This window comes from Danio rerio, chromosome 23 (genome assembly GCF_052040795.2).
Source record: "Danio rerio strain M-AB ecotype USA chromosome 23, GRCz13ab, whole genome shotgun sequence".
In the NCBI taxonomy this organism is placed as follows: domain Eukaryota; kingdom Metazoa; phylum Chordata; class Actinopteri; order Cypriniformes; family Danionidae; genus Danio; species Danio rerio.
In genome coordinates this window covers 22,122,283-22,136,885 of record NC_141043.1, presented here as the reverse complement: position 1 = coordinate 22,136,885, position 14,603 = coordinate 22,122,283, and the positions used below count along the sequence as shown (strand labels likewise).

The 14,603-nt window shown below is 37.9% G+C and overlaps 1 protein-coding gene across 1 annotated transcript in view; it reads left to right on the top strand.

Moving 5' to 3' along the window:
- Positions 1-11,441, top strand: part of pard6b (par-6 partitioning defective 6 homolog beta (C. elegans)) — a 37,162-nt gene extending 25,721 nt beyond the window's left edge. Inside the window, 1 exon segment of the mRNA NM_001102675.1 lies at positions 10,582-11,441. Coding sequence (NP_001096145.1) covers positions 10,582-11,441 — 860 coding nt within the window.
- The last annotated feature ends 3,162 nt before the right edge of the window (positions 11,442-14,603 follow it).

Below are 14,603 nucleotides of genomic sequence, written 5' to 3'. Positions count from 1 at the left end.
CGTTTGCTCCACGTCTGACACCTTCAAACGCCACCGCGTGTTCACCGTGTGTCAGGATTGCCTTCTGAGTCATTTATTAGATGTAGAAAAGATTGATGCAGCTTCTCCTACTGCAGCAAATTCAGGTTTTTTTTGTTGATATCTGGCGCCAGTTAATCAGAAAGTGACGATTTTGTTCACTTTGACTCGTTGGATGAAAACGCAGCTTTAGACGCGCACTCAGACGCGCACATACACTGCAGTATGACAGAGTGTGTGTGGTCACGTAATGTGCATTTTCAGCAGTGTAGTGTGAACCGAGAGATCTTTTCAGAAATGCTAGGGAAAACGCCAGTGTGGTCTTGGATCGTTTTTGTTCTAAAATGCCATTTTAAAATGAAGATGTATAAGTGTAAACGGGGCCTAAATGTGTATTTTTTGTGAGCGCGTTGCTGCTGCGACGGGGGCGGGGCGAAGTATCGTGATGCTGACTCAGCATCCTGATGTCTATCAGCCATCGCCAATGGACTATGGCATTGTCTATCGACCCAACCATATTGCGTAGCTTGTCAGTGAACTACGACTCTGTGTTGTAAATGCTACTCCATCTGAACACAGATGCTGGAGATTTACCACAGATTACATAACATGACTTTACTGACAAGTGGTCAAATAATTCTAAAGCTTAAAAAGGAAGGAAGAAAGGAAAATAATTAATGTTCAAGCAACCTCTTGAACACTTGAGAGGGAATTATGTTAAAACAAAATGATTTATGCCTGGTCACTGTTCATGCCAGTCAGGTGTGCTGTTCCTGTTACATTGGCTGGTTCTTGATATGAACTTGATATGCTGCTCGTCAGCAGTCTGATTCTTAACTCTAAGCTAATGTTTGACACCAGGTCTTCTACTGCATCGCAGTTCACAGGAAAAGCAAGAGGAACATACGTTGGCAGATTAGATTGTTTACACAAAATAACCGATTTCATTGGCTTGCCTTTTTGCTTAAACTAGAAACTGCTGTAACTATTCCCATGAGAGTCACATACACACTTTTTCTCTGTGTATCATATTCTCAAGGGCTTTTCCCGTATTTCATCGCTCTTAGACTCTGCGTTCTCCCTCAGTTATCAGAAGAGGTCTCACTTTATCTCAGCTGTGTCACAGAAATATGCACTCAGCGAGCCCAGAATAGCGGCACCTCATAAAGTTTCTCTATTCAAAAGTTTTTCAGCCATCAGCCCTCACTCTTTCATTCTCGTTTTTCTCCCTGGCCTAATAAGCTCTCATTATAGGTCTCTGGCTTCTCCCCTTTCCTCTATCGAGCCGTGACTGGAACAGGGTGGCACACACTCCTCATGTGGGAGATGTCTAACTTTAAGGCCACAGAAACGTTTCCACAGATGCTGTTGTGCTGTCAGCATCTGAATAATCTGGTCACACAATTCTTTGCAAGCAGCTTTGTGAAGCGAGACCGTAAACAGAAAGTAGCACAGTAGCCACATGCAAAAAAAAAAAAAAAAAAACTCAATGAGACATTCACAAAAGTGAAACATGAGCCTTCACTGCCTTCATAAGGCCTGCTGAATATTGGATGAGATGAGCCCGTCTCTCCATTTGCAGTGAGCAGAGACACGGTGTGACATCTCTATTGTTTTGACACTTTTTTGTGGGATGCTGCTCACCAACATTTCTGCCTACCTCTGAATAATTAATTACAAACAATCAATATGCTGTCATGTATAGGAATGGTAATACGTGGCACATTTCAGTGGGGTTATTTGTTAAGTTGTAAAGTTTTTGCACAAAGTTTTTAGTAGTTTTAATAGCACATTTATAAAAGTAATATTTCTAATAATAATATTCTTTCAGCACAGTGATACACAATATATTGCTATTGTATTGTCATTGGACGATATTAGAGATTTATTTTATTGTTTGGTACTGGGGAATAATGGGTTTCTGCGGGGTCTTAAAAAGTCTTGCAATGTCTTAAATTTCAAAATCCAAATTTAGGCCTTAAAAGGTATTAAATTTACTGAAATATTGTGTTGTAGGTCTTAAATCTTTTTTTAGACAGGTCTTACTTTTCCTTTGTTCATGCATTGCTAAAACCCATACAATCATCAATGCAAAACCCATACAATCATCAACAACTCATCTCAATAAAACTTTCAACTTTTTATTTTTAAAAGGTCATTTGTAACTATTTATCATAATGGTTCAATTATTTTGCTTGCAATAACATTTGTTTAAAAGTTCTCCTAGTATTTACTGCTGAGGATACTGACCTGGACAGATTGCTGTGCATAGATTTAGTTTATAATAGTTTTAAAAACTTTTAAAAGATTTGTTAATTTTTTATATGCTTAGAAAAAAATGTGTATGGATACAAGGTTGCTTGTTTTTTTACACAATATTTAAAATATTTTGCTAAGAAATAAAATATTACTGTATTATTGTGTTATTAGATGTATTAAATTCTAATCATTTTTAAAGGGCAAATAAAAATCTTTTCCATCTGTGCCATTTAAAAATTCCTTAGCTTTTATCATTTTATGAGTCTACAATTTCATTCATAATGGTCTTAAAATTGTCTTAAAGTCTTAAATGTAACTCGGTGAAACTTGAAGAAACCCTGGAATAGTAAGACTTTCTGTATTAAGACCCTACATTATACCCTGGACATTCTTAGACTAAACAGAGGTGAGTCTTTTCACTAAGCTTAAACACACTCTCTCTCTCTCTCTCTCTCTCTCTCTCTCACACACACACACACACACACGCACACACACACACTACTCTCACTGTTTGACATGGTGAAATGATCACAGGCTGCATCCTGGTGTCCTCTGACAGGAAGCGAGATGCTTGCACTGCCACGGTCATTGGTGACCACAGTATCAGATAAAGCCAGTGTCATGTTTCTGCTGCCATATTAACACGCAGCTGCATAGAAATCCACTCTGCCTCCACAACCTCCAATCTAAAATCTCATTTTAGAAGAATATCATGTTGGGGTGCATGACTAAATATGATCTCTTAAAATGTTTGAATAAAAAAAATATTTTGTCAGTCCATTGTTTGTTTTGTTAAGTCTGTTATACCAACATGATCTCATGGCAATTCGTAACTTTTTTTTCCGCAATTCGATCTCTTTTGCTAATCCCCAATGATGGTTAGGATTTGGGGCGGGGTTGGGTGCCACGCCTCCTTTTTGAAATTGTACATTTTCGTACGACTGAATTCGTACAAATTAGCCACTAAACTGACAGCACAAAAAGTAAAATACTTACGTTTCTTCGTGAGATCAGCTGGCTATACTCATTAAGGTTGTATTTATTTGGAGGAATTTACAGTTAAACAGTAATATTATAAACTAGAACAAAAAGCTAAAAAGTGTGAAATCTGAAGGTTTGGCTACAGCTTGCTTAGTTGTTAAAGTGTTGGAAGGTGGCTGCTACAGTAAGTTGATGTTGTTAGGGTGGCTACTAGGTTGTTGTCAGGTAGTGTCTGGGGTAATATTATATTGTATTTTACTAGGGTACTCAATTTGGTTCAAATACAAATCTCGATTAATTTTAAAAAAAATTCTCAAATACGATTAATGAACGCTTATTTTATTTGTTTATTTTTTGCTTACTGTTCACTGACAGGTTTGGACATTATATATGCTCACATATTACAAGTGAGAGATTTTTGAATGAAGAGTACATTACTGGATTTTAAAACAGTTAAAGGAAACACACACTATCTACCATCTATTGTTGTTTATTGCTTCTAATCAAGTAAGGCTCAAGAATGTGTCCATCATCCTAGTTGACCAGAGATCAAAAGTGACTGCAGAAGTATAGATCAACCTCAGCCGTAACAGAGCGGGGTCACGTGACTCCACACACGATAGTGAAATTTAAAAAATTAACCAGGAAAATTTTTTTTTTCTATTACTTTGATTAATCGCCCAGCCCTAGTTTCTAGGTAGGGTGCATGATACTGAAAAAAATATTCTTAGAAGATATATTTATTATAGATCCAGACTCCAGACTTACACACTCTGTAAGTCTCACGCTTAGCTAGAGATCAGACTTGAAAAAGTCAAACTTTTTTGGTGAAGCTTCATGTCGTTCCAATCCTCTGAGACCTTGGTTCATTTTCTGAAGCCAAATTAAGATATTTTAGATGAAATGTGAGAGCTCTGTGGCCCTCCAAAGACAGCAAAGTCTTGAGCAAAGACTATTTTCCAAGAAAAGCTGTAAAAACAACTTTGTTTGCCTATATTTTCTGGTAAAATCTTTTTGTGCGTTTATTAATGGTGATACACTTGCATGTTGGGTTGTTGACTCTAGACTATAGAACACACAAGACATGTCACACTTATCATCTTGAATGGGAAAAGGGTAACGGTCAATAAAGCCGGCCTTCTAGTACAGGAGCCAATCATTAATCTATATTTTGCGAATAAAGCCCACCTTCTAATACACTGTAGTGTACTGTGCGTTATAGACTGATGCCCAAACACACTGCCCGAGAGGCATTTCAAAGATGGCTGCCGAGTGAAATGGCTTGTCTTAAAGGGATTTTGCTCTAACGCAATATGTTGTATTACCATAGTAAACGCACACCCTGACCTGTCATAGGAGAGAAGATGAACGCAAGCAAAGTCATCTTTACCTTCTTTTTTTTGGACACATAAAGATGTTTTTGGAGCTTTGTATGGTTAGAGTTGAACCACTGCAGTCACAAGAAATGTTTTGACAATGTTTTAGTTCCTTTTCTGGACTTTAATTGTCCAAAACATTTGGTTAACTTGGGTGCGTTGCTGTCTTTGGAGGATAAAAGAGCTCTCAGATTTTATCTAAAATATCTTAACTTGTGTTCCGAAGATAAATGAAGGTCTCGGGAAATTTGTAATGACATGAGGGTGATTAATTAAAAACAGAATTTAATTTTTGGGTGACCTAACTCTTTAAACTGGTGACGACAAATAATGTTTCAGTAGTATTGAAAAAAATGTTAAAATTATAGCCTTATTCAAACCATAAATATCTGTGTCATTTAAATAAATATCTGAGCATATGTTGAACTGGTTCATCTGCACTCATTCATGGCTAAGTATACATTAAAAGACGTGTGCGTGAGACAGAGCAGCACTCTGGAAATAAAGTATAGGCCTGGTGTGTGTTTGATTACTACACAAGATCATCTCTATCGTGTTTGTAAATGAGCCATTACGACCAGACTGGTTTCTGTCTACACAATGGCAGGCAGATAGTGAGGGAGGGTTTTGTGGGCCAGTTAACATCAGTTCCCGTACACCATAAGACACCATAAGCTGCTTTATACATCCTCTCACCACTTCTCCTTTCAGTGTCCGAGCTAACAGAAAAGCTAGTTTGTGTCTATGTGAGTGGCCCTCAGGGACTTCCCATGCTACCCTTCAACACTGACTATGAAGCCATTGTTAAGCTTTCATATGGAAGAGCGCAACAGATAAGGAATAGAGAAGGAGGGCACTGTAGATGAAAAGAGACCACCATACATGCTCCACTGACCCAGCCAAACCCGCATAGTTTACTCTTGTGTGTGCATGCTGCATATTTGCAAATACATCTCACATCTCTTAGATTTTTAAATGCATTTTTATATGGACCATTTTGAGGAACGTAAACATTAACAATTCAATTCACCTTTTTTTGTGTAGCACTTTTACATGTAGATTGTGTCAAAGCAGCTTCACATAAAAAATCATAGTAAATTGAAACAGTGTGGTTCAGTTTTCAAGTTTAAGCTCAGTTCTGTTTAGCTCAGTTCAGTGTGGTTTAATAATCACTACTGAGAGTCCAAACACTGAAAAGCAATCCATCGATGCGCCAGCGGCGAGGAAAAACTTCATCAATTGGCAAAAGTAAAAAATCAAAAAACCTTGAGAGAAACCAGGCTCAGTTGGGCACAACCATTTCTCCACTGGCCAAACAACTTGTGCAGAGATGCAGTCTAGGCGCTGAAGGCTGGAAGCTGGACCTCAGCGAAAGACTCGTCTATCCCTGTAGCGGTCCTAACATGTTTTCTGTTTTACATTTTTAATTTCCATAGCTTCCGAGAATCAAAAAAAGAGCCACATATTGATAAATAATGTGATGATAGTTGTTTTAATGTTAAGTCATGATTGAGCTGCCTATAATTATTAAATAGTTTGACAACAAGCAGGAAATGTTTATGGACCAATGACATGACCACATTGAAATGGTCTACAGGTGTTGGAAGAGATAGTTAACCCAACAATTTTAATTCTGTCATTTACTCACCCTTTCCTTGATCCAAACCTTTTCTTTTATTCTGTTGAACATAGTTGAAGATATTTTGAAGAATACTAAAGCTATTAGCCAAGCCATTAAAGGAAAAGTTGACCCAAAAATTATAATCACCCCATAATTTAATCGCCCTCAAGCCATCCTCTGTGTATGTGATTTATTTTTATTTTTTCTGTTAGACAAACATAATCTAAGTAATTCAAAATGTTATCCTGACTCTTACTATAAAATGGTGTAGTGGCTTTTATTTCAAAGCTTCCAAAAGTGCATAAATTCATCTTCAAACTATGTTGCCAAGAGGTTAATGCATGTCTCATGAAGCGGATCAAGGTGTTTTTAATATATTTAAAAATACATTTTAAATTCTAAACTCAAATCACTGATGTCCGGTGGAGGCCCAGTGCACATCTTGTGTGACTGACGTATATGATGCGTAATGCATGACATAAGATGCATTCGTAGCAAAGGCTCTGAGAATAGACTAGGCATGGGATGATAACCGTTTTCAAGGTACACAGAAAGTAGTAGGTCATCTGGGTACTTATCATATTGTTTTTTAGTTAGTATGAATTCGGACATGCTTCTCAGCTTTCAAATTGTTTTTAGCGTACTATATAGTATAGAAGTATGCAATTTCGGATGCAGCCATTGTGTTCATACCAGAAAAAAGTTATTGTTTTACCCAGACATTTAAAAAGAATATATATTTAGAGCAGTAATCACAATACTGTGATGTTTTTATCCAAGGTTATCATACCGTTAGAACCTTATACCGGCCCATGCCTAGAATAGAAACATCTTGAGGGAACTACTTACCTCTTAGTTTGTTTACTAGCAGACTGTGATGAACAAGAAAACTAATTAGCTTGGCATTACTATTTTATTAGTTTATTATTAGTATACAATGTACATGTGTCTACTTGTCCTACGTCATGCATCAAATAGGCAAAGCTCTTGATTTACTGATCAATCTACAATCCTACTCTCACCTATGAGCTTTGGATCATGACCGAAAGGACAAGATCTTTGAGTTTCCTTTGCAGGGTGGCAGGGCACACCCTGATAGATAGCTCTGTCACTCGGGAGGAGCTCGGAGTAGAGCCGCTGCTCCTCCACATTGAGAAAAGTCAGCTGAGGTGGCTCGAGCATCTGTCTTGGATGCCTCCTGGACACCTACCTAGTGTTGTAGGCATGTCCCATCTGGAGGAGGCCTCAGGGAAGACCCAGGATATGCTGGAGGCACTATGTCTTGGCTGGCCTGGGAATGCTTCGGGATCCCCCCGGAGGAGCTGGAGGAAGTGTCCGGGGAGAGGGAAGTCTGGGGTTCTCTCCTAAAATTGCTGCCCCCGCGACCCGGCCCTGGAAAAGCGGATGAAAATTGATGAATGAATGGGCATTTTTTTCTACCGTATCACAATGTCATCAGCTACTCAACATTCTTCAAAATATCTTTTTATAATGTCCTAAGTCCTAAAGGTTTGGACCCACTTGTCTATGAGTAAATGATTGGCTTTTTTTGGGTGAACTATCCCTTGAAGGCGCATGTTGCCAAATGATTGTTAAAGTTTCATCACAGGGCAGAATGTTCATGTTGAGACAAACCACAACACAATTCAGGTAGTTTTCTGATGGGAACTGGCTGATAGGACCTTTGCTCTCACAGAACAATCAATCTTGTGTGTGCGCGTGTGTGTTTTGACCATATTTGGGTTGAAATGAAGTCCATCTGTGTGCTAGATCAGTGTTTCATCCCTGCTAATATTGTACTGGTTGAGCAAACTCCCTGGATGAAGAAGTATTCATTTTAGAGGTATAATTCAGGTTTATGGCATAAACAAGTCTGCCACAAACTTCATCTGACCTAAATGCAGAAGATCAATCAATAACATAACAGAGATGTTGGAAACAATCACATAACAGGGTGGTTTTGTTAATAATTACATCTCTCAGGTTAACCATTGCTCGTTCAGGTTAATGGGAGTTTAGAAAAGCACATGGTACCGCTTTGAACTTCCTCAGACATTTCCAGCCTCTCGAACATGCACATTTTTGTCCGTTCGCTCTGCTTAGTCTATTCTCCTTTTTGATGTTGAGTATGAATGTCTTCCAGGTGAAAGTCCAGGCTGTGATTAAGCCTCTGAGGAATTCAAAAATGGCAGCTGAGAGAGGGAGAAAAAGAGCGAGGTTGAAAGGAGGCTTGGGTTTACAGTAGATTACACATTAGCTGAGGGGCGGAGGGAAACGAACAAGCAGCCATTCTCTACCATGGTATCCCCTTTAGGTCTCTCCTTACAAAGCTGTGAGAATAGTCTGAAATAAACCACATATGCACAATTATTTAAACCTGTGAAAAAAAAATTGTCATGTATAGATCATGTGAGATTACTCGCACCACAGGCTGATATTGTTCTGTGTTCAAAGAGCTGTTGAAAATTTGAAACTGACAGTTATATACAAGTAGTTATTATACTATCATTATAAACAATAGATAGAAAAAATATAAATTTTGCATCATTGTGCTTCACTTTTCTTTACTTTAATGACTTAAAATATTATTTATTTAATATTTAAAAAAATAATATTATTTAAATAATAATTTGTTCACATGTTTAAAACAAAAAACTTAAACTAACAACTCAAGCTGACAAACTCACTGTTGATCCATGGGAATATTTACATTTACTCCTATATGATTATATTTAAATGATAATAAAATTGACATAAAAAATTGGCCAGACATTTTGATATTGTGCCATATTTCAGTTTATGTTTTCTTATTTTAATGTATTTAAATCAACAAAGTGATTTTAAATGGCACCTATGATGAAAATCATATATTGGAAGCTGTTTGGACAGAACTGTGTGTAAGTATAGTGTGTCCACAGTCATATTGGGCTGATATAAAACAATAAACCTCTTTTTTTAAATTTCCTGACATTAAAATAGTATCTAAATCCCTCCCATTTTAAGGTCCACCGTGATGTAGGAGTGTGGTTTTCTCGCTCACCAAATTGATTGACAGCCGTGTATTAACATTCCTCCTTAGTGACGCACATATTCATGTCAACTAGAACAGGATGTCCACAAAGCAACTGGGATTAAAAGATCTGTTCAGCTGTCTGTGATCAGCAGCATCTCACAAGTTTACAAGTTTAAAACGTTTTAAAATAATGTTTCTAATGAATTACAGTGGTTTTATCGTCTTTATTGCCACAGCTGCATGTTAGTACAATAATAAAAGCTGACACTTCAATACGGTTTGTGGACATTAAGTCATGTTTATTTTATACATTAACATAATGAATATCAATACAGCAGTGGATAAAAACGTGTTACCTGTCATATTTGTATGTGTGTGCGTGTATGTGTGTATGTGTGTGTGTATGAATTTTCTAACGATATTGGGTGTGACTTATTGTTGCGGAAAGGCTTGAATTAACTACACAACAATTACATCAAATAATCATTGGTAAAGTTCTTACTGTAATATTTCTCACAAATGTTTCGTGAGATCTGCTTCCTTCATGTCCGTCACTGTACTGTTTATCTGACGTAGCCGAGGCAGAGATTGAAGCACACTCTGACAGGCACATGGGAACGGTGGATGGGGAGAACTAGCATTAAAGGCACAGGCAAAAAACAGCTACAATGTGTTCAAAGCTGAGAATTCCAATATTAAAAGGTCTAATAAATAATCCGATGGGTGTTTTTGAGCTAAAACGTTACAGACGCATTCTGGAGACATAAAAGATTTATCTTAAATCTTGAAAAAGGGGTAAAATAATTTGCCCTTTAATTAACCATTTGTTTACATGTTTAAATAAAATACATAAACAAACAACTCAACCTGACAAACTCACTGTTGATCCAAGGGAATATTTACATTTACTCCTATATGATTATATTTAAATGATAATAAAATTGACATTGTGTTGATATTGTGCTATATTTAATTTTTATTTTCACATTTTAATGTATTTTAAATAAATTAAAGTGATTTAAAATGTTTAAGTTTTTTTATTATATCAAGTTATATTATGTGCATTTGGTTATGTATTGTTATTAAATTATGTAACTTTACAAAAAAAATTTTAAAGGGTTGTTGACATTTAGTAATATACTGGCACTTAGTTAATAAACCATTTTTTTACCTTATATTAAGTGTACATTTTAACTATATCAATTTAAATGATTTATTTTTCTGTTGATGTTGAACACAATTTCTTTTCAATTCACATTATTTATATAAATTACAATACCTAACATAAGCCTTACATTTCTCTCTCTCTCCAGAGGAGGCCGATTACTCAGCGTTCGGCACAGACACTGTGACCCGTAAGAAGACCCCGGCGGCCCTCGCAGCAGTCCTCCTTCGGCCGGACACCAACAAGAAGAAGCCTCCAATCATCATCAGCCTGCCCAAAGACTTCCGCCCAGTGTCCTCCATCATCGATGTGGACATTCTTCCAGAGACTCACCGCCGCGTCCGTCTCTATAAACATGGCCAGGAGAAACCTCTGGGCTTCTACATCCGGGACGGATCCAGCGTTCGTGTTACACCCCAAGGCTTGGAGAAGGTCCCAGGCATCTTCATTTCCCGCATGGTCCCCGGAGGCCTGGCGGAGAGCACGGGACTGCTGGCCGTCAATGATGAGGTGCTCGAAGTCAATGGCATTGAGGTGAGCGGCAAGTCGTTGGACCAGGTAACGGACATGATGATCGCTAACAGCCACAACCTCATTATAACGGTCAAACCGGCCAATCAGCGCAATAACATAGTACGAAGCAGCGGCGGTGGGGCCACATCTGGCAGCTCAGGACGATCTTCAGACAGCAGCACCAGCTTCCATGGTTACTCCGTGCCAGGCTCCACGTCCATGACTCCTTCTCATATTATACAGAACTTTGAGCCGGATGAAGAGAGTGAGGACGAGGAGGATCTGGTGATCGAGGCGGATAGAGGGGCCAAACTCATCCCGCCAGCAAAGGTTCGAGCGACCGCCAGCTCCAGCATGCCTGTTCTGCCCAGATACGAGCCTCACCTCGACCTACGGCCCTCAAACGGTACAATGGCGACCAGCACAAGCGTAGGGTCTCTGAACGCCCACGAAAGGCGTAATCTAGAAGAAGACGGAACAGTCATTACACTGTAATAACCGCTCACACATGCCAATACACACTCTTGTGTGCCATAGGACTGATAATGCATGTCTTTATTTTTAGGTGACCAAAGCGGTCACCACAGCACCTTACAGCACTTCTCTGTAACCACAGGACCAGGTAGTCACCAAAAATAGCTGCTTCTTGAGTAATAATGAACTTCCTGAGTCAGTGCGAATTGAAGGAACATAGAGACTCTGCAGTATATGAGTCATGACAATCTTTTTTTTTTTCCTTTTTTTTACTTTACAACCACTCCCTTCTGCCGTTATAATGGAGAACAAAGTACAATGGGCTTCAGAAGAGAGCGCTCTTCATTTATTCCTGTCTGCAACACTAACTCTCGGCTTACCGATTCTTCAAGGTTGTCAAGGGAATCGCGAACAATTGTGAGGCTCGAGTCAAGGTTTTCGCTTGATCAGTAGACTGCTGCCTCGGTTAAGATGTCTGTTATTATTTCAAGATTTTTAATCATAGCCAAAAAGACAGATGATTAATGTCATATTTTTCATACTGCTACGTTTGATTTGTACGAGTTATTATGTTTGTGTTTTTTTAATGACAAGGGCTATCATCCTGCTCTCTGCTACCTGTGGTTTATTTTACCCATTGAGCGCTACTTGATAACCCTGTCTGGGGCTTGGGAGCACATCATCATGTTTCAGAGAAGAGCACTCAGACGTGAACACTAGGCCGTTTCATGTATGAAGAGTGTCTCCGTCATGACGCTTTATAGTAAGGTTCAGTTTGTTTACGTATGTTAAAGAGATGATGAGAATGACATTTCGGGTAATATTTACTTATCACCATGTTGTTCCAAACCTGCTTGACTTTCTTGCTTCTGTGGAACAGAAATGTTATGGTGTTGTCAAAAGCCGGAAAATGTTTACACAGTAACTGTGTGCTAAAGTCAAAATGGTTCCTGTTCATGTAAATTTGAGAACGCGACTAAATATGCTGTATTATACAGACCAGACCAGTAGGTGGCGATGTATTTTTGTAACGAAAAACTCCTGTGGTCCAGTAGTCTGCTATTTTTGTATTGGTTGTCTAGTACTCGCGCATGCCTGTAGACTGAACAAATACCGATATGGAACTGTTGGCTAATACGATAGAACGTCATAGAAGTCATCTCATGATAACAATATAAATTATGATATATATTTAATACATTTAATAGTTTATCTATGTAGACCAAATGTAAAAGACTTTATAGAAATATTTTAAAGTATATACACAAAACATTGTCATTTAAATTTGATCATATTTCTCAGTTTATTTAGAACTTCAAGGCAAATATAGAAATATTAAATTAATATTCAAATAATATAAAACACTTTTTCAAAAACTAATGATTACAGGCCCAACATAGAAAAATCTAAATAAAATGCTAAATATAAACATTGTACTTTCAAGATGGCACCTTTTTCATAATACTGTTATATATTTTTTTCTCTGCATCCCCAGAATAGGATGTAATATTGCGCTTTATAAGTCATGAAAAAGTATTACCATAAACGATGTATTTTGTGACACACTAGACTCACTGGCCACTTTATTAGGTACACCTTACTAGTACCGGGTTGGATCCCCTTTTGCCATCAGAACTGCCTCAATCCTTCGTGGCATAGATTTAACAAGGTACTGTAAATATTCCAGTATTTAATATGGAAAGATTTTGGTCTATATTGACATAATAGCATCATGTCGCAGTTGCTGCAGATTTGTTGGCTGCACATTTGGGATGCGAATCTCCCATTCCACCATCCCAAAGACGCTTTATTGGATAAAGATCTGGTGACTGTGGAGGCCATTTGAGTACAGTGAACTCATTGTCATGTTCAAGAAACCAGTCTGAGATGATTCGCGCTTTATGACATTAAAGCATTATCTTGCTGGAAGTAGCCATCAGAACATCCCAGTAGATTTCTGGAAACACTCAGACCAGCTCGTCTGGCACCAACAACCATGCCACGTTCAAAGTCACTTAAATTACCTTTCCTCCCCATTCTGATGCTCTGTTTGAACTGCAGCAGATGGTCCAGACCATGTCTAGTTGCTGCCATGTGATTGGCTGATTAGAAAAATGGGTTAACGAGCAGTTGGACAGGTGTACCTAATAAAGTGTCCGGTGAGTGTATATATCATCATATCGCACAGCCCTAGGGATAACTCAGTTTTTGATATCCAGAAACTGATAGGCTGATGAACACAAATGACTTTTTTTTTCATCAGGATAACAATAACTTAAAATATATATTTTTAGGCAAACTATTCATTTAATTCATTAGACATCATAAACAAACCATAATAAATTAAGCTAATTTCTACATAAATATTTCAACTTGACATTAGGTTCCATATTATAACCAATAACTTATTTAAAAATGAACAGTAACCTGGATTTTTTTATTGCTGTTAATTTATGATTCTTGATCCATAAGGTGTAAATGAATATTAATAAACTGAACCTTATTTTAAAGCGTTGCCTCTATAACAAGATGCGTTGCAAACAAATCATGGAGAAAACAACACTTGATTCATAGTAATTGTTGAATCCCAATGAATATTGAATATCTGCCAAAGTATTCAATATCTTTCCCTCTTACATCAGCAGCAGCATACCAGCCAAACCCTTCAGAAGTTATGTAACAATGGGGTTCGTTTCAGCATTACTAGGAGACAGGCATGATTTGGCCTTTGTAGATTTCTCTTTCATCTTTTCTTTTTCTTTTTTTTATTTTGAAATTCAACTGGCTGAAATGTCAGCGTCAACACCTTCTGTTCAGTCTGGGATAAAAGTGAATGTCATCCAGCTCTCTGTATAAAGTAAAGCGGGACCTTCATGAGTGATTTCAAGATGAACATATGTACCATTCAAAACATTCCATATGACCGTGTAGGTACATTTCTCCCCCTTTTGTACGTACATACATATCATAATGATATTCATGATGTCACTGCTTCAATCTGACCTCTTAAGATCAGCGTCAGCAGATGCACTGGACGTGACGGACAGGAGACAGACGTGCCTACGCTCTTACAGTTCTGTCAGAGATTTAGCCGAAGTAGCCTTTCATTGTCTCCCCTTTATAAATGCTGAAGAGACGTCGTCTACCCTTCACACAGAGCTTTTCATGGCACTTACTTTACCA